Source organism: Sarcophilus harrisii, chromosome 6 (genome assembly GCF_902635505.1).
Source record: "Sarcophilus harrisii chromosome 6, mSarHar1.11, whole genome shotgun sequence".
Taxonomy (NCBI): Eukaryota; Metazoa; Chordata; class Mammalia; order Dasyuromorphia; family Dasyuridae; genus Sarcophilus; species Sarcophilus harrisii.
This window is the reverse complement of record NC_045431.1, coordinates 201,063,869-201,083,200: the sequence shown is the minus strand read 5'-3', so window position 1 is coordinate 201,083,200 and position 19,332 is coordinate 201,063,869. Positions and strand designations below refer to the sequence as shown.

The 19,332-nt window shown below is 44.5% G+C and overlaps 1 protein-coding gene across 1 annotated transcript in view; it reads left to right on the top strand.

Annotated features, from left to right (window-relative positions):
* The window catches only part of TRIM66 (tripartite motif containing 66), a 69,083-nt gene extending 52,300 nt beyond the window's left edge, over positions 1-16,783 (top strand). The window contains exons 11-21 of the mRNA XM_031941558.1: positions 4,876-5,145; positions 5,415-5,640; positions 5,994-6,077; positions 6,586-6,646; positions 7,313-7,478; positions 11,408-11,712; positions 13,590-13,722; positions 14,559-14,633; positions 15,002-15,154; positions 15,537-15,758; positions 16,086-16,783. Of these exons, the coding sequence (XP_031797418.1) occupies positions 4,876-5,145; positions 5,415-5,640; positions 5,994-6,077; positions 6,586-6,646; positions 7,313-7,478; positions 11,408-11,712; positions 13,590-13,722; positions 14,559-14,633; positions 15,002-15,154; positions 15,537-15,758; positions 16,086-16,145 (1,755 nt within the window). The 3' untranslated portion in view covers positions 16,146-16,783. The remainder of the gene's footprint in view (positions 1-4,875; positions 5,146-5,414; positions 5,641-5,993; positions 6,078-6,585; positions 6,647-7,312; positions 7,479-11,407; positions 11,713-13,589; positions 13,723-14,558; positions 14,634-15,001; positions 15,155-15,536; positions 15,759-16,085) is intronic.
* Positions 16,784-19,332: the final 2,549 nt, after the last annotated feature.

Below are 19,332 nucleotides of genomic sequence, written 5' to 3'. Positions count from 1 at the left end.
GGTGACCACTGCAAATATAAGCCAATTTCTTGATTATGTACTTTCCACAAAACAATCCATAGCTTATATTATTAAAACTCTATAAATAGAAGAAAATAGTATTGTCTGAGGTACAGAAAGTTCCAGGACTATAAAAATCAACATTTCAGTATTTATTGACTAAGCAGATTGTTCAACATGCAATAAGTTATATAGTCTTTAATGATTATAATAAAATCTTTGACTCAGTTTCAAATTCAAGGCTTATTTTTATACTATAAATATCTACAATAAATCCAAGTATAGTGAGCATACTAGAGTATTTGTTGCCAATATGGCAGATACTTTTAAAAAAAATCCAAAATCATATCACCAATACAATGTCAAGAACAATTAACAGGATATATGGTATTTTTTTCAGGGTGACAGTTTAAACCCACTAAGGTTCTGTTTAGCCTCAATTCCATGATAATTTTTCCTAAATAAAGTATATACTATATATTTTTCCTAAATAAAGTATATATAAGTATTACTTATAAATTAAAGAAGCTATCACGTATAGACACTATTAAGCAAAACATTAATCACTTGATGTATATAGGTCACATCAAGTATTATATGGTTTCAGAACATCATTTGAATTTGATAAATGTACAATTCCTATTATACATCAAGAAAAACTTAGAACTCAAATCCAGAGATCCCATTGAATCAATGAATAAAGGTAATAAGTACAGATACTTCCTCCTGGGAACACATATTGAACATAAAGATATTAAAGAAAAGGATATGGATAATTAGGTTTAACATCCTGAAATCCAAATTGAATGGGAAGAAAAATTTTAAAGTAATTAATACTATAAATAATAATCTTCACACATCTTAATCTTTAAAAACTATAAAATGGACCCTAATAGATTTGGAAGGCATCTTAACAAAAATCTATATAATATTAATGAAATATAAGATTTTTTTACCTTAAGGAAGCTATGGAGAAATTAACAGATATTAAGGTTTTTTTTGAGCACATTGAGTTTGAGATTTACATATATTATATCTAGGAGTCAAGTTCATAGAAATGGTAACTGAACCCATGAGAGCAGATGAAGTCATCAATAGAGAGAATATATAGAGAAAAGAGAAAAGGTCTTAGAGCAGATCTTTGAGATATACCAAAATGAGCATGACATAGATGACAATAACAAAGGAGTGTGAGAAGGAATAGTCAAACTGACAAAAATCGTTCAGTCATTTTTCAGTTGTGTCCAAGTCCTTTGGATCCCATTTGGGGTTTTCTTGGCAAAGGAGCAGTTTTCCTTGTCCATCTCATTTTACAAATGAGGAAACTGAGGCAAATAGAGCAAAGTGATTTGCCAAGGGCCACACAGCTAGGAAGTGTCTGAGACCTGATTTGAAGATGTATATTCCTGACTCCAGTCCTGACACTATCCACTGGGCTAACAGCTGCCCATTAAAAGAATTATCATAATGAAATTCGATCATAAAAATTTGTATCAGATTCAGCTTAGCCTGACTGTAAGACTTCCTCCAATCCTAATTATCGGCCTATGAATAGAAGCAAAGGAGAATCAAAGTAGGTGTAATAAATCAGAGTTGGGGGTTAGCAAGGTATGAGTGAAAGTTAGAAGATTGTGTAAAGTTGGATGGTTCATTAAGGGGTAGATATTGGGAAGGGAGGAGGGTATCAAGGGAAGAGTAGAGAGATTGTAGCTCATGATGAGGAAAAAGAACAGGTTTGGAAGGAGTAAATCACAGAAAGAGAGAGAATGATAGGAGATTATGATCAGATAAAGGAAGTGCAGAATTCTCCATCATGGAAATGAAGCATCTGTGGGTGATGGCAGATCAATTGCATGGCCATCTCTATGAGGTGGAAGAATTGCCGAACTTGAGCAGACTGAGGACTGGGAGGTTAGGGTATCTGAAGGAAAATCAACATGCATGTCTCTTATAAGGGCATAATTTTGGGTGGAGAGAATACTGAGAACTAGGTATAAAACAAATTGAAAAAGAACAGAGAATGTTTGGGGGCTTGGTAAGTGATAGCCAGCAATGGAGGTTAAGGAGCAGGCCAGTGACTCAAGGGAGTATGAGAAAAGGTCCAATCAGTGTATCAGAAATAAGAACCTGGGATGTCATGTTATCAGGGAGGAGCTAAGTCCCTGTGAGAGCCAGAAGCTGGAAGGAGCATGAGAGGAAGTGTGATCTAAAATGAAGAGAAGTTTTACAATTGTAGAACTAAGTATTCCAGAAAACACAGTGGAAGGGATGGGCTGATGGAGTGAGGCACTGGAGGAGGGGACCAGATCAGGGGCACTGAGATGTGAGGCAGGCAGCTGGAGTTGGGGAAGAAGCCTCAATAGGCTGGTGCTCAGGATCATCAGAATGGGGAGAGTAAGAAAGGGTGAGAGTTTCTTAACTCGTGGGAAACAAGTGTAGGCAGAGTTATCAGTAGATAGAAAGCACTTCTGTAATGAAGGCAAGTGAGTAGCATATCCTCTGTTTGGATTACAGACCAGAGCATTAGCACAATTGCCCAGACATAACATTGATCTATAAAATCTTTACAACATTATTAATAGATGTTCCCATCTGAAATATGCATTATCTCCCAGCTCCCTGCAATTGTGGTAATATTCCGGTTTGTTAATTATAAAAAACATCTAAATAAATCTGGAAATAGTAAATTATTTATCTTTGAAGCATATTATTTATTTAGGCTGCATGGATTCCCAGATTCTCTTGCAATAACTCTTACCAGAGCCCCTGCTAAAGATTGGGAACTCCCCAACCAGAGGATGAGTATATGATCACAGGTAGAGATCCAGAAGGTACTTTAGAGTTCATCTAGTTTAAACCATCATTTTCCATGTGGAAACTGAGATCTGGAGAAGATTCTTCTAAAGTCATATAGGGAATAAAAGTGACAGGCCTGGAATTTGTGCCACCTCCACCATTTTGAATAGATTCTCAAAGGATATCTGGGCAAGAATTCCACAGGATTAGAGGATATAGATGGTTGTCATCTGCACCAGCAGAAGAAATGCCAGTGAAAGGGAGGTCACAAATCCTCCAGAGTAGCCATAGAACATCCAGTTATGTCAGACATGTGGACAAAAGCCACATGATGGCGAGTGAGAAAGGAGGGGGTAAAGAAAGCAAGGAAGATAAAGAAGTGTGTGTGTGTGTGTGTGTGTGTGTGTGTGTGTGTGTTTCTATATGTATATGTATGTGTGTGTATGTTTCCTTATTGCCAAGGAGGATGGATAATCATAATACCTTCATTAGTGGAGAGAGTGTGATAAGAAGCCTGAAGTTCTAATTCTAGCTCAGACACTTAATACCAATGTGAGCTTGGACAAGCCCCTTCTTACCTCTGCTTCTCAACTTGCTCATAAAGAAAAGCTCAACATTCTTTCTTTCATCAGTGGTGAGAGGGATGGTCTGGGATTCAGAAGAATAAAATTCAGATTCAAGCTGACATTATTAGATGTGTGATCTTGGGCTTCATAGAATTATGGATTAAAAGGGCCCTCAGAGACCATCTGCCCCATCTCCTCCCTCTCATGTTACACATTAAAGTTCAGGAAATGAATGAAAAAGTATATATTAAGGGCTAATTATATGGCAGGCACTGTGCTAAGGACTGGGAATCCAAATATATGACAAAATAACCCCTGGATTCAAGAGGTTTATATTCTAATAGGGAAATGTAACACATATAAGAGAGTAGGATTGGTATTTTGGTTTGGGAAGTGACGGAGATGGAAGGTGAAGTGCCTTCTTGATGCATCCTTTCCAGGAATGGCAGTGTTGACTTGGTTTATTATCCCTAGAGCAAGAAGTCTACATTAGTTTTGTTTGTACAAAAACTTTTCAATTTGATATAATCAAAATTTTCTATTTTATGATCAGTAGTGATCTCTAGTTCTTCTTTGGTCATAAATTCCTTCCTCTTCCACAGGTCTGAGAGGTAAACTATCCTATGCTCTTCCAATTTATTTATGATCTCATTCTTTATGCCTAGATCATGAACTCATTTTGACCTTATCTTGGTGTACGGTGTTAAGTGTGGGTCAATGCCTAGTTTCTGCCATACTAATTTCCAATTTTCCCAGCAATTTTTGTCAAATAATGCATTCTTATCCCAAAAACTGGGGTCTTTGGGTTTGTCAAATTAAGGTTATTGGCTGTTTTGTCCTTTGAACCTAACCTATTCCATTGATCAACTAGTCTATTTCTTAGCCAATACCAGATAGTTTTAGTAACCGCTGCCTTATAATATAATTTTAGATCTGGTATATCTAGGCCACCTTCATTTAATTTTTTTTTCATTAATTCCCTTGCAATTCTTGACCTTTTGTTTTTCCATATGAACTTTGTGGTTATTTTTTCTAGGTCATCAAAATAGTTTTTGGGAAGTCTGATTGGTATAGCGCTAAATAAATAGATTAGTTTAGGTAGTATTGTCATCTTTATTATGTTTGTAGAGCAAGAAGTCTAAAGTAGAATGGGTAGAAGAGTGTATATGTATATTCCTGCTATGGGGACTCATCTATATGTACATATGAGTCCTGGTAGCAGGAATATGGTTCAGATGGGTCTGGAGCTGTTAGACCAGATACCACAGGTAAGAGTGAAGGCCCCAGAATAAAAGCTGCTGTGTTATATCTGAGGCAGAGGATAATGGTCCAGAGTGTCAATGATCAAATGTGTTTGTAGGTTGCCTCAACCTTGGTTTCCCCTGAACGGGAATGGGTAAGTATACTCGCACTTCCTCCCAGGGCTTTTGTGAGGGTGGGTTTTGCAGCTGTAAATCCATATGAACTTTTAGTATTTTTTTGGAAGCCGATTCAGATTTTGTCTCTTCCCCAGCGCTCAGCCTCAGTGAGTATAATGGGATTCTCCAACACGCTGGAAATGGAACTGTCATCCTCAAGAACAGGGAGGTCAATGGAGCCCCAGATCCAGAGTGTGAGCAGCCTGACCCCTAGCTCCTGCTCCCACAGCGTGGTCCCTACCTCTGACTCACAGCCAGAAACAGTGCCCACTTATGCTCCAGCAGTCACCTGGGTCCTGCACCCTGGGGAAGGGGCCAGCCACTTGTCTTTGGGAGATGTTCTCTTGGGTAATGCGCCCTGCAAGGTGAGTCTCTCTGATGTGTGGGCAAGGGGGTAGGGAACCCACAGAAATGCTATGCCTCAGTCTCCCCATTTGTTAAGTGTAAGGATTGGACTGGATAATATGTGAGGGCCTTTCTGATTCTTCATTTTGTGGCTCCATAATTCCTTTTCTGTCTCTTTTGCCATGTTGGTCATCCCTCAAAATTTGTTCTAGCCCCAGGCATAGTGGCGAAAGGCCCACTAATGGTACCATTTTTCCTTCTCTTTTTGTCTTCTTTCCTTTTTTTCAAGATGGAAAATGAGGATTCCAGGCCTATTAATGATTCTCTGGGACACAACACAGCAGCTGCCTGCCCAGATGCTCAGGAAGAATTAGTTCTTCCTTTACAAAAAATTCTGGAGGAACCGATTAATCTCTCAGTGAAGAAACCCCTGCTTCTTACCTCTCCCCCAGTGCCAGCCGTCAGTGCCTCTCCCCTGCCATCCACAACTGCAAAGCCTCTTTGGCACACAGAAGGTACAATAGGAGGCCCCTTCCATTCCCGGGGGGGTCCAGGCCCCTGCAGAGCCCCATTGGGCAGACTCTCTCCTCCCTGTTGGCCCACAGTGTGACTGGGTCCTTTAGGAAAACACATCAGAGAGAGGAAGATCGGCAGAGGTTTTAGGTGATGATCTTCACTTCATATTTTTATAATGACTTATGGGTCCAAAGCCTTTATTTGACTCAATACTTGTAAATGAGCTTCTGAAATGGGAATATCCACATTCTACAGAGGAAACTGAGACTCAGGCAGTGGTCTGCTTAAAATCACACTGGGTAAGAATGCAGGTGCTCAGTGTGCTTATCTTTATGCTACTTTGTCTCTCTAGAAAGGAGGGGCCAAGTCACTGCTGCATTAAAATGTGTGGAGAGACCCAAGGCTGGTTCCAGTGGAACACTGAATGGAGACTATAGTAGGTAGAAAAAACCTTGGTCAGTTCCCTTATTATCCCTTGCTGTCATTACAAAGGAAGAGATCAATCATTAGGCTTGTCCTGAGAAGCATGTTTTCACACTCATTTGACTAACTTCAGGCCTTCCATCTGGGCCTGTTATCATAGCTCTGATCCCCTGATGGGTTTACTTAGAATGTACCTGGGTCTTTTTTAGGGGAGGCGGAAGACTCACTTAATGTTTAATACTCAATCTGAAGAGGTTTTTTGGGGGCCTTCCCCAGAAGAGCACTTTTGGATATTTCAGCCTCTCCAGCTTTTGAACACCTGTTTTCTGATTACTGGAGGGCCTTCCACTACTTTGTGGGATTTGAAGACATCCTGGCATATTTTCAGCCTTTCCTCACCTTCTTTGGGGACACTGTGAAGTGGGGAGGGGTCTTTTAGGGGCCATGAACTCCAGGGGATAGGTGTGCAGTAGACATGTAGTTGGGTTATTACAGATGGACTTTCTTCTTCTCTGTCCTAGATTGTGGCAGTTCTGAACAGGAGCCATTTGAGACAGACACGAATGAGAATCCAAATATCAGGTAACAAATAGTCTCTCCTTTCAGTACATGAAGGAAGTGTCATCTGTGAATTTCTCTAAGAGAAAAGGTTTGCCCTTTTGCTACTGATCCCAAATGATTTAGATAATGATGCAGCTATCAAATGTCTGACCCCCCATCCCTCATTAATCTTTGCCCCAGAAGACACAGAGACTCTCTTTATGGCTTTGGCATTTTCAATAATTTTTAGAACTGCAAAGTTCAGTGCTGATGATGCTAAAAAGACCTTCTTACATGAAGATTTCTGTCTCCTTAGCCAGACAAAATGGGCAGAGGCAATGGGTAGCTCATGATGAAGCCCCCTGTTGCAGCAGAAGCTTGCCTTTCAGTTTTATTATTCAAAGAACCCTTCCTAAGTGACATTGTTTAACTCTATGAGAGTTGAATTGAAATCCCTTGAGGCTGACAGGATCAGGTTAAAGGCAGGAGGAGTTTGAGAACTCAAACTTTTAGTACCTTTTTATTACTCCAGGGGACTGGGAGAATTCAGCAATGTTCAATAGCCCAAGGAATTAATTGAAACTCATATCTCTGAAGCTCAGGCCAGTTCTATGGAGATCTGTCCTTGAGGGAGAGAGAGACAACTCACAGGGATTGGGAAATTCTGGAGGCTCTTACCCAACCCTCATAATATTTCATTGATTTTAGGACCTACCCCAAAGAGCTGAAGATTCCCTACGTACGTCTAGAGCGCCTCAAGATCTGTTCAGCAGCCTCGGGCGAGTTGCCTGTGTTTAAACTGCAGAGAGAGCAAGATGGGACCCTCCTGCTGGTCATTGAATGTGGTGCGGAATCGTCTAGCATGTCCATCAAGGTACCTCCAAGCCAGAGTCATACCTATCCAGAGACATTGCCAGCCCATGAATGGATGGAGAGCTCATTATCATTCATTGTGGAGCCTGACATGTCATCATCGAGGTTACATTCCTTTGGACTGAGCATTGCCCTCGGCTTGTAACCTGTAAAAAAAATCTCAATTCTCTGATGAGGGGTGATATATTAGACTCTAGCACCTTAATTAGTCATTCAGCTGGAATTTATTTGTCACCAGGGAGGGGCTCATGAGACTTGAGTTTGGACATTAGGGGAGAGGGGCAAAAAGAAGCCCTCAATGACTCCCTCAGCTGCTCTTACCTCGTGATATCACTTTACTTTGGCTGTCCAGGGCCCAGTCAATTCATGGCATTTTCTAGGTTCTTGCTGCTACTATTTCTCCTAGTTTTCCTTCTACACAGAATTTCTGCAGTAGGAAGACCCTAGGATTTCCTCCTCTCTTCCATTTCTTCTGCTTCTCATTAATAAATCTATCAGCCATTTCATTCAAAAGGGGATTTTCTACCACGTAGTTCCTAAGGGAGAACATGAAGGGGCTTTTTATGTAACAAATTTTTTAAGGCTTAATTCTGTTCTTATGTATGAACAATTCAATCCAAATCAATTTGATGTTCTGCATTCATTCTAAACTCCTCACTTTCACCTTTTGGAATCAGCTTCCTTCAAGACTCAGTTTAGGCCCCACCACTTCCACGAGCCCTCTATCGATCTCCCAGATACTGGTGCTTCCCCATCTTTATCCTTACTTTGTAGTTAATTGTTTATACTTTTAAGTGTACATGTTATTTCTCTGATAGAGTGCAATTTCTGGGTTTCAGTTTTTTTTCCTTCGTGTGTCTTGTGCCCAGCACTATAGTCACTTAATTGATTGTAGCTTGATGATTAAAAAAAAAACAACATTAAGCAAGAAAATATAGAGAAAGAAATGAAATGTTTAGGGCAATTGAGAAAGAAGAGATAGTGGGAGGGGATAGAACATGTACAAAAGTCAGAAAATATAAAGTATATACAAAGGAAAAAGTAATGTCAAGTACTGATTACTGAAGGAAACTCTGGATATAGTGGGAGCGATGAAGAAATACATTCTTGGTATGAGAATGACCATGATGTAAAGACACAAATGCAGGCGCAGATGGATGGCCATGTTTGTAAGTCAATTTGGCTAGAATGGAGAATGTGCAATTATTTCCTAGATTACTGAGAAATAAGGCTGGAAAATTTGGTGGTAGCCAAATTGTGGAGGTCATGTCAGGTTAAAGAGTATGTATTTTATTTAGGGATCTATTATGCAACATTAAAGATGTTTTAGTTAGGAAGAGTGGTATGGTCAGATCCATATTTTAAGAATACCATTTTGGCATTGTTGAAGAGAGAATTGGAGAGGAAGTACTGGACATGGAGAGAAATCCAGAAGTTATTATAATAATCCAAGCAAGAAGTGATTCAATCTTAATCTAGATTATAATCAATTTTAGTGGCAAGAAGTGGGTAGAGGCAAGAGATGTTGTAGAGATAAGATTGGCAAGACTTAGCAAGACAAGATTGAAGAGGGAGGTTGAGGGAAAGCTAAGAATAACTCCAATGTTACGAATTTGGTTGCTTGGAAGAAAGATGGTGTTATCAACACAGGGAACTTTGGAGGAAGGAAGAGTTTGGGGAGTTCTGTCATGAATTTCATTTTAGACATGTTCAATTTGAAATGCCTATGGGACATTAAGGTAGTGATATCCATTAGGCAGGTGGCAATTTAGTACTTGAATTTAGAAGAGAAATTAGAGCTGGAAATGTATATTTTGGAGCCATCTGCAGAAAGAATAATTGAACCCAAGGGAACTGATAAAAACACCAAAGGAGAGAAGGCAAAAAGAAAAGAAAAGAGAACCCAGGATGAGCCTTGGAGAATTCCCACATTTGGTGAGTGGGAGGAGGATATCCATCCATGTGGCAAAGAGACGGAAAAGGGCTGAGTATAAGAACCAGGTCCCCCCTTTTTTCTGCCCTTCTCCTGCCAAGTCGTTTAAATTGTGTCTGACCCTTTGTGACGCCATTGAGGGTTTTCTTGGCAAAGATACTGAAGTGGTTTGCTACTTGCCATTTCTTTCTCTAAATCACTTTACAGAAAATTGAGGCAAACAGGGTGAAGTGACTTGCCCAGCTAGATCCTTGATATTGACTTGATTACTTTGTATCTGGTTAGTAAGCCTATCTTGTTCTCGCTCTTCCTGAATCTTTCCCAACTTTCCATTATAATAGTCAAAACTTAGGGCCTAGAAGTGGTCAAGAAAATGATCAAGAAGGACTTTTGCTTCAGGTAGACCAGCTAAAGGAAAGGTCAAAAGTGGTAAAAAAAAAAAAAAAAAAGTGATTTCCAAGTCACCAGAGGCTAGGAATCTCTAAGGGGTAAAAATGCCTGAAATATGAAGGAAAGAGACCATTCCTGAATGATACAATTGCTTCTTCTACCACAACTGTGGGTCCTGTGGCCAGGCCACTGTAGGCCTCTGTGTTATTTCCTTTCAAGAACTCATTCCATCCCATTCCAGTCTAGACTTTTATTCAGAACTGTTCCTGCTGTGGTCTCCCCTTCCCTTCCCTTTACAACCAGGGCTGAGCTGGGGGACTTGTCTTTGGATGTGGATTTTCCTTGCCATCTCTGCTTTTTCTGCCTGGCCTGTGGTATCTAAAGTAAAAGTAAAAGCACAGGTTGGGAAAGAGGAGAGGAAAGGTTATTATGTCAGATTTGGAGGTCATTTTGTTCACCCATTATCTGAAGCTTGATTTACACATACTATATCCCCAGTGTTCAGCCTTCTCTTGAAGGAGCAGGATGGCCTAGTGTCCAGAAGATCAGCTGATCAAAAGTCCTAGATTTAAATTGTGATTCTGCGGCTTACCACCTATATATATGGCTTTAGACATTTCTTCTTTGGTCCATATTATCCTTCCCTAGAAAAGAAGGGGCTCGGGCCAACTGACCTCTAAGACTTCTCTTGACTCTCAACTCCATGAGCCTTGAGTGAAAGGGAGTCCTTAATTCCCTCTTCCATTTTTAATGCCTCTACTATATTATTTCTGATTCCAGATTGCAAAGATAACATATTTTTGACATTCTTAAAAATCCTTAAACATGCATTATTCTACAAGAATGTTAACACATTCTCATCATCTTATTGCTTCTTCCTACTCCTAAACAAATAATCAGGGAAGGGCTTTTCATCACAGATCTCCTATCTCTAAAAGGGAGGACCTAACACATCATGCTATGGTGACTTGGGTATTGCATCTTGTGGAAAAAGGAAAGGTGAAAGGCCCTGGAGATCTTCTGGTCTGACTTTACAATTTCATGCTCGATTCATGGCTTGCTTCTTTCTTTAATGTGATTGTACTTCTCAGATTCCGGGAACTCTGGGTTGCCTTGAGTAGTTGGGTTCAGGGTCCCTTCTGTGGTCCTGCAACTAAGACTGCTTTTGATCTTGCTTTGGGTTGTGCAGTGAGCAGTATCCTGTAGTGTATGTATCTGAAGCCTCGAGGCCCTATGAAATACCAGAATGAGTTCATGTGCAGGAGGGCTATGGGAAGAATGACCAGTAGCAGAGTGGGATGAAGGGGAGCATTCTGCTCCAGTCTTCTCAACCCTTCCTTGTCTTTTGGAGAGTTTAGATTGAAAAGTGGTGTCAGGAATTAGTCAGTGCTCCTCCCACCAGCCAGGCTTCCCAGGGAATGTGGGTCTGTTCAGTGACTCTCCCGGTGGTGGATTCATATGAGTGTCGCTGTCTCTGTTGCTGACCCCTCTCAGCCTGTTCTATCACCTGTAAGGTCACCCCTGCCTGTGATCCTCCTGCAGGGCCCCAAGTAGAAGTGCACCAGAGACCAGGTTACTAAGACTCTGCTCTTCTTTTCTCTCTAAAGATCAACCAGGACAGTTTGCCAGATGCTCTGAAGCCGACCATTGACAATGGAGGAGAGAGAAATGTCTCTGTAGGCTTCCCTGCTGGACAGAAACTGCCATTGTTTGGAACCCCCTCTCCTGGGGAACAAAGAAGCCACTGTAATCCCGGAGCCAAAAAGTCTCCCTCAGTCCCCAATACAGACCCCATTGAGAATGAGGACTTCTGTGCTGTGTGTCTGAATGGAGGGGAGCTGCTTTGTTGTGACCACTGCCCCAAGGTGTACCACCTCTCCTGCCATGTTCCTGCCCTGCTCAGCTTCCCCGGGTAAGGAAAAATGCCCATGAAAGTCCTTGTGAGGTCTCTGTCCTGCCAGAAAGGGTAGAAGGGCTGGCAACCATGGACGTTTAGGCTCTTTCTAGACTTTCTATCCTGAGAACGTTGTCCCCTTAATCCAGCCCTCTTCCGAGCTCCTCTATTATTGTTGTAGGCCCCACTATCCTTAGTTCTCCAGTGTCATCCTTGACTCCTCATTCTCACCGACTCCAAACATCCAAGTAGTTGCCAGATCTTTTTGTTCCTATTTCCACAGTTTTTCTTGAATGTTTCCCCCTTGTTTCTCCTTGCAGAGTCACCACCCTCCTTCTGGACTTCATGCCCAGATTAGAAGGGCTTCCATCTCTCCCATTTCCAGCCCATCCCACCTATAGCTGCCAAAATTATTTTCCTAAAACATAGCTCTGACCGTGTCACCTCCTTATTGGCTTCCGGTGGCTCCCCATTGTCTCAAATTTAGATTCTTCTGGTTGGCATTTAAAAGCTCTTCCCAGCCTGGCTCCATCCTGCTGTTCCAAGCTTCTTACCTACCTTCCATGTACTCTTGAGTCTTCCCTCCTGAAAAACTCCTTAAGGAGCATGGCTTTTTTATTTCCATGACCCCAAACACAGGGTCTGACACATAGTTTAATAAACCCTTGCTTAATTGATTTGTAACCAGAATGTAGCCCTGTGAAGTATGTAGGAGCAGACCTCAATCCACATTTAGTAGGGGCTTAGTAAGGTCTGAACACAGGTGATAGATAAAAATGAAATAGTCCTCACGTTCAAGGAACTGACATTCTGTTGGGGGAGGGAGGGACAGGAAATGCAATGTGTACAGAGAAGCAGATGCAAAATATATGCAGTTATGCAAATCATTTTTGAGAAGGAGCTCTAATTGAGGACTTCAGAAAAGTCTCATTCAGGAGGCCCTATTTTTGATAGTTGAGTTGTGTTTTGAAGGAAGCTCCAGGTGGAGCTGGGGATGGAACACATTGCAGCTGCGCACAAGTGTGGAGGCTGGAGAGAAAGGTCCCATAGAGTAGGGCTTCTTAAATTTGTTCCACTCCTGACTTTTCACCTGAGAAATTTTTTATGAGTCTATGATTCTAATCATAGGTATGCAATTTACTGATTTATTTATTGATAAGTATAAAGAAATTTATATTAAAATAATTCTTTGGTATATAGACCATTTATTAAAAATGAAAGCAAATTTGCATGCTAATGAAATGGATGTGCTTGTTTGTTTTTACATCAAGAATTAAATCTTGGTTAGAATAATTGATACCTTTTTAGTATTGCCAAATTTTTCATGATCCCCATATTCAGTTATGCAACCCCATATAAGGTTGTGACCCACAGTTTAAGAAACTTTGCTGTAAAGAATGAACTTGCAGGACAGTCTGTGAAGGGGAATATTCCAAGCTTTATCTTTGTGCCTTTCGTCAGTGCATTCTATCTTCAAGTGATCATATATAACCTGACCTATTTATATCTTCTACCTTGTCTCTCTTCAGTTGAATGCAAACTCCTAGAGGGGGAAGACTTTTTCATTTTAAATTTGTATTCCAATACTTTCCTAACTCACTGCTTTGCTCCCAGTAAATGCTTAACAAATGCTTGTCAGCTTAGATTGTTGAAATATTATGTAAAAGTGGAAGAATAGGTGGGAGCAATATTGATTTGCTTTCAAATAAGAGATCTTCCCCAGAACTGGATGTCTAGAAAGTATTATCTGTTACTACAAGAGTTCTTCTTTATGTCTAAATATTTCTGCAAACATACATGAATGAGTTCTATAGCAACCTATAATCTTCTGCATTTGTACAAGTCCATGCTAGTGATCAATAAAGTCAGCACTGATATTATTACTTGTGGTGCAGGGGCGAGTGGGTATGCACCCTCTGCCGGAGCCTAACAAAGCCAGAGGTGGAATATGACTGTGACAATACTCGATACAGCCATGCGGGTCTTGGAGGACGTGTACTTCCTGGCCTGAGCGAATATGACCAGAAGGTGGGTGCAGGTGTTTCTGAGGACCTCTGACAAACAAGTTGGGCTTCCATGGACTGGGATGGCACATATACCACTTCAGGAGAAGTTCCCTTATCCTGAATTAGGTTCCCAATTCTACTTACTGGAAGATTTCAGAAGGGAAATAAATGATACCTTCTCAGTGTTTTTTTTTTTTTTTTTTTTTTTTTTTTGGTTGAAGCTGTTAATGGTTCCCATAGCCAATCACTGGGGGCTGGTTTCCTTTCTTTTATTTTTATTTCAAACTTAAGCAACACCAAATAAAATAAGCATTTGCATGTATATAGCAGGGCAGAAAAAATATATACTATACTGCACATCTTTTTATGGACAGCTTGCTTTTCAAGTATATAATAAATTCAGCCTATAGCTTGCCTATCTCCCTTCTCTCTCTTTCCCCCTCCCTCCTTTCCTCCTTCCATCTCCCCCCACCCCCCTTTCTCTCACACACACTCTGTTAATTTCCAAGTGTTTACTACTACAAATAGTAACTACCACAAACAGTTTTGTGAATATGCATCCTTTTCCTCCTCCTTTGATCTCTTTGGAACACAGGCCTAGTTAATGGCATAGCTGGGCCAAAAGACGGGCACAGGTCTGTGACTTTGGGGGTAGGGAGCCATTCTGGCCAGGCCCATTCACAGCCTTGCCAGGAGTACTTAGTGCCTCTTGGGCTGATCTCCTTTACTAGGTAAGGAAAATAAGTCACATGAGGAAAAAAAGGCAAACATGGGGAATCTCTAAGGGCCTTGCTTCACCTCTGGTTCCTCTCCCAGACTAACGAAAAACAGTGTTCTTTCCAACTGTGCTTTTTCTAGAAATGCGAAAAGCTGGTGTTGTCCCTGTGCTGCAGCAGCCTCAGTCTCCCTTTCCATGAGCCTGTCAGCCCTCTGGTAAGTCCTAGTCCTTCCCAGTGAGTGCCTGCAGGCCCCCGGAGCACTCCCATTCCCCGAGGATCGCTGTGGTGTGCGGCCTCTCCTCGGGAGCCCCCGGCCCTGGCCAGGGAGGCGGACGGCAGGAGGAGGCTCTTGTTCCTTCTTCCTGAGAGGAATCGCTTTGGGCTGGGTGCGGTGAGACGGAGACGGCGTGGCCTTGTTCTCCCGGGCAGCCGGGGAGAGCTCGCAGATGTAGCCCATTCGCCCATCCTCTCATCCCCCGCTTCACTTTCTGGCTGTCCCTCCTTCTGTCCTCTTTTCACCTGACCTTCCGCCCCTGCTCCTTTTCTTTTCTCCATATATATATATTTTTTTGCTTCCTTCAGGCTCGGCATTATTATCAGATCATCAAGAGACCCATGGACTTATCCATCATCCGGAGAAAGCTCCAAAAGAAGGACATGGCCCACTACGCGAGCCCGGAGGAGGTGGTGGCTGACGTCCGCCTCATGTTCTGGAACTGTGCGAAGTTCAATTATGTAAGTGCTGCCCTCCCCGCCTCCCCCCGGCCGCGCTCACGGGCGGGCCGGGACTCCGGGCTTGGGGGGAGCGGGACACGGGGACAAGCGGGGGGGCGCCCCCCCCCCCCGCGGGGGGGGGGGGGGGGGGCGGGGGGGGGGGGGGGGGGGGGGCAGGGAACTCGGCCGCTGCCCGATCCGGGAGCCTTCCCGGTGACCCGGGGGCCCGTGCCAGGGCTAGCGGGCTTCAGTGAAGCCTTCGGGAGGGGGAGCCTCGGGCCCCCGCTAGCGGGGAACATCCTGAGCGGTGGCGTCGGAGAAACGGCCCGCGGGGCCCGGCGGGCAGAACGGGGCCTCGGCGGCTGCGCGCGGCCTCAGGCCCGGGCTCCCTCGTCTCCCGCAGCCGGACTCGGAGGTCGCCGAGGCAGGCCGATGCCTGGAGGTCTACTTCGAGGGCCGGCTCAAGGAGATCTACCCGGAGAGACTCTTTGCTCGGCCGAGGCAGGAGGACTCGGACGCGGAGGAGGCCGAGCACGAGCGCGGCGGCTCCCGGGCTCCGCAGGGATTCCCGTGGCCCGCCTACGGGCACGAGTCCGCGCAGCCCAAGCGGCGGCGGCGCCACACGGTGAGGGAGGGGGCTAGGCAGGGGGCGGAGCATCGCCGGGCCAGGGGCGGAGCATCGCCGGGCCAGGGGCGGAGCATCGCCGGGCCAGGGGCGGAGCATCGCCGGGCAAGGGGCGGAGCATCGCCGGGCAAGGGGCGGAGCATCGCGGGGCGGGGGCTGCCTGCGTGGCGCGGGTCAGGCCTGGGGAAGGCTCGCACGTGAGCGCGAACCGTGCCGCAGGCTTCGGGCTTGGGGAGGCCGCGGGCAGCCTTCCCTCTTGGGGAGGGCCCGGACTTCCCCTGAGGAGCGCAGGGCCCCTCGGGAGTCACGCTGACGTTTCCTTTCCAGGAGAGCGAGAGAGCCAAAAGGCTCTCCTTCCGTCTGGCCGGCGGCTTCCCCCAGGTGTGACAGGACGCGGGCCGAGCTCCGGCCTCCCCGGCCCGGCCTCTCCCCGCCACCCTGCGGGCCGCGCCCTCTGGAGACTTTGGATCCGCCAGTGTCCCTGAGCAGCCTCCGGGGGGCAGCCGCGTGCGAGCCCTAGCCGTGAAACGGGGGATCCCGCCGGGGCCGCCGCCCGCGGCCGTCCCCGAGTCTCGGGCCGCGCCCCGTCCCCTGGCCGGCGGCGCCTTGTGCCGTGTTTGTCTGTGCGCAGGCGGCGCGAGGGAAGCGGGGCTTTTGGCAGAGACAGCCGCTGGTCCCCGGCGGTGTGGGACCCTCCCAGGGAATCCCGGGCACCTTTGGCCTAAGACGCCGCAAGATGGCCTCCTTGCCCCGTGCTGCCCAGCGCCCCGCACAGCCCCCTCCTCGGGGTAAGCGGACGGGAGGGAGGGAGGAGGAGGAGGAGGGTCCTGCCCCCTTTGCCTTCGGGTGTTGTGCCCGCTGTGTGGCCTGGTGAGGGCCGTTAACGCGGATGCTTAATCTCTCTCTGGTGCGGGGAGGGCAGCCGCGTCCGCCCTTCTCTCCCCCCCCCCCCCCCCCCCCCCCCCCCCAGCCTGCCTGTAATCTCCCTGGATCAGTAAATTTGTTTTTTGTGGGGACAATTCTCCCAACAAGTTGTTGTTTGTTTCTATAGCGGCGGCTTTGCTTTTTCTCCCCCGTTTAAACCGTGTTCGGCCTTCCACTGTCCATTTCAGATAAAGCCACCGGGACACTGGGCAGAGCCCACGAGCACGATTTTTGGGCTGCTCCTGTGATCTGTGTCCTCGAGCCTGCGACGCTCGGGCCCCTGCTTGTTGGTGGAGGCATTGGCGGGAGGGGCCTTCGGCCAGGCTCGTGGGCCCAGGGCAGGGGCTGCAGCGATGCCTTTTTTCCTGTCACCATCGTGAAGAGCACGTTTGGAAGGGACCCTCAGTGGGACACTTAACGAACACTCTAAATCTGTCCAGGAAAGAGAGAGCCTCCATCTTGTTTCCTTTCTGCTTTCCTTCTGTGTCATAAAACCATAGAATCTCCGGACGAGGGGGGACCCCGGAGGCCATCTAACCCGACTTCCTCTTAAACAGGAACATCTTCTATCGCGTTTCCAACACGCGGAGATCCAGCTTCTTCTTGAAGCCCTCCGGTAATGGAGAGCTCACTACCTCCAATTATGGCCCTTTCCACCTCTGGAGAGCTCTGATTGCTTAGAACATTTGCCCCTGGCTTTCTGTGACTTTCTCTAAGGATTTAGAGCGGGAAGGTACTTTGCAATCCTTTCACATTATGAATGAGGAAACAGACTCGGAGAAGGACAGCCCGTCACTTGCCCAAAGTCAGACAGCCATTGAGTAGTGTGACCAGCACTTGAATCCAGCCCCTTGGACTCTAAATATCCGCTCTTTTCACACCTCACTACTGCTCAACTATTGGTTTCTTAGCAGTGCCCACTGGGGCCAACCAAAATAAGTCTGGAGTCTCTTCTATATGGCAGCCCTTTAAATACTCAACAGGAAGCTATCATGTGAGCCCTTAATTTTCTCTTCCTCAGCCTAAGCATGCCCAGTTTTTAGCTACTCATCATATGATTTTCTGGTCGACCCTGTCTAGTTATGGTTCAGTCTTTCCTAAAATGTGGTACCCAGAACTGAACACAGTACTCCAGGGCAAAGGATAGCAGGACCATCCTCTCTCTTATTTTAGACACTGTGCTTCTGGTAATTCAGCCCAGGATTTCCTACTTTTTTCTGCCATGTCACACTGTGGATTTATATTGAGCTTGCAATCCATTAAAACCTCCAGGTCTTTATTTATTTATTTTTTTTATCTTTAAGATTTTAACTGTTTAGTAGTTTAACTGAAACTATTATGTAGTATACTCTATCCCTAATCCTACACTTATATAGTGGATTTTTTTGGTGCAAGTTTACAGTTAATCACTTTTAGATTTCATCTAATTAGATCGTACTCATTTCTCTAAACAGTAGAAATCTTTCAGAATACTGGTCCTTTCATCTAATAGGTCAACTGCTGCTCCCATTTTCATGTTATCTATGACTTTCTGACAAAAATGATAAGCATTACTACAGTTATTTTTCATGGTTCTGTTGAAATATGCTGACAAAAACAGGACAAAGGATAGAGTCCTGTGATGTTCCATTAGCAGTATCCTTCCAGGTTGACACCAACCCATTACTGATGGATTCTATTACTCTGTTATTCACGGAGTTGCATCTCTTGGAACCTAGTCATTCAACCAATCCTGAATTTTCTATGTAAACTGTCTTATTAGTGTCACTAAATGGGCCTTGTCTTGCCCATGCAATTATACTGAGAAACTCTGGCAAATGTCTTGCTGAAGTTCAGGTATATTTTGTCCATGGGATTCTCCTTGTAAACTAATTGAGTAATCCTGTCAGCAAAGGAAATGAAGTTAGTTTTTTGCACCTACTTCCTGATGAACTGAGGCTGCTTCACTGGGATCAATTTCCCTTTCATTCAGTCAAAAGGATTCATTAAGTGTATTAGGCCCAGTTGCTCAAAGACAAATGAAAAACAGTTTGTGTCCTTAAGAAAATTACATTCTAATGGGGGAGATGACCTGCTAATGTATATGTGTACTCTTCTACGTGTTATACACACATACATAGACACACAGAGGGAAGGGAAATGGCTTTTATACAGCACGTGCTAAGTGCTTTACAGATAAATATCATTTAATCTTCACAACTACCCTGGGAGGTAGGGTGCATTCTTATCTCCATTTTACAGTTGAGAAACCCAGGCAAACCCAGGGTCCCACAGCTAGATATGAATTTAGGTTGTTCTGTTCCAGACCTAGTGCTCTATTCATTGAATCGCCTAGCTGCCTCTGCACATGCACATGTAGGGCAGAGAGCAGGTGATCTTGAAAGGGGTCACACTAGGTGAACTTGGGAGGGATTGCACTAACAGCTGTGGTGATGCTTGAGCTCAGTCTTGAAGGAAACCAGGGATTTCTAGGGACTCAAAAGCTTTTTCTTTAAGTATTCTAGAATTAAACTCATTGACCTCTAGCTTGTTTTTTTTCCCCTTTATTTTTGAGATTGGCTTTCCTTATCTCGTTCAGGCCGGAAGTGCAGGGCCATTCATAAGCCCAGTACAATACCGACTGACACAGAAGTTTAACCCGCTCTGTTTT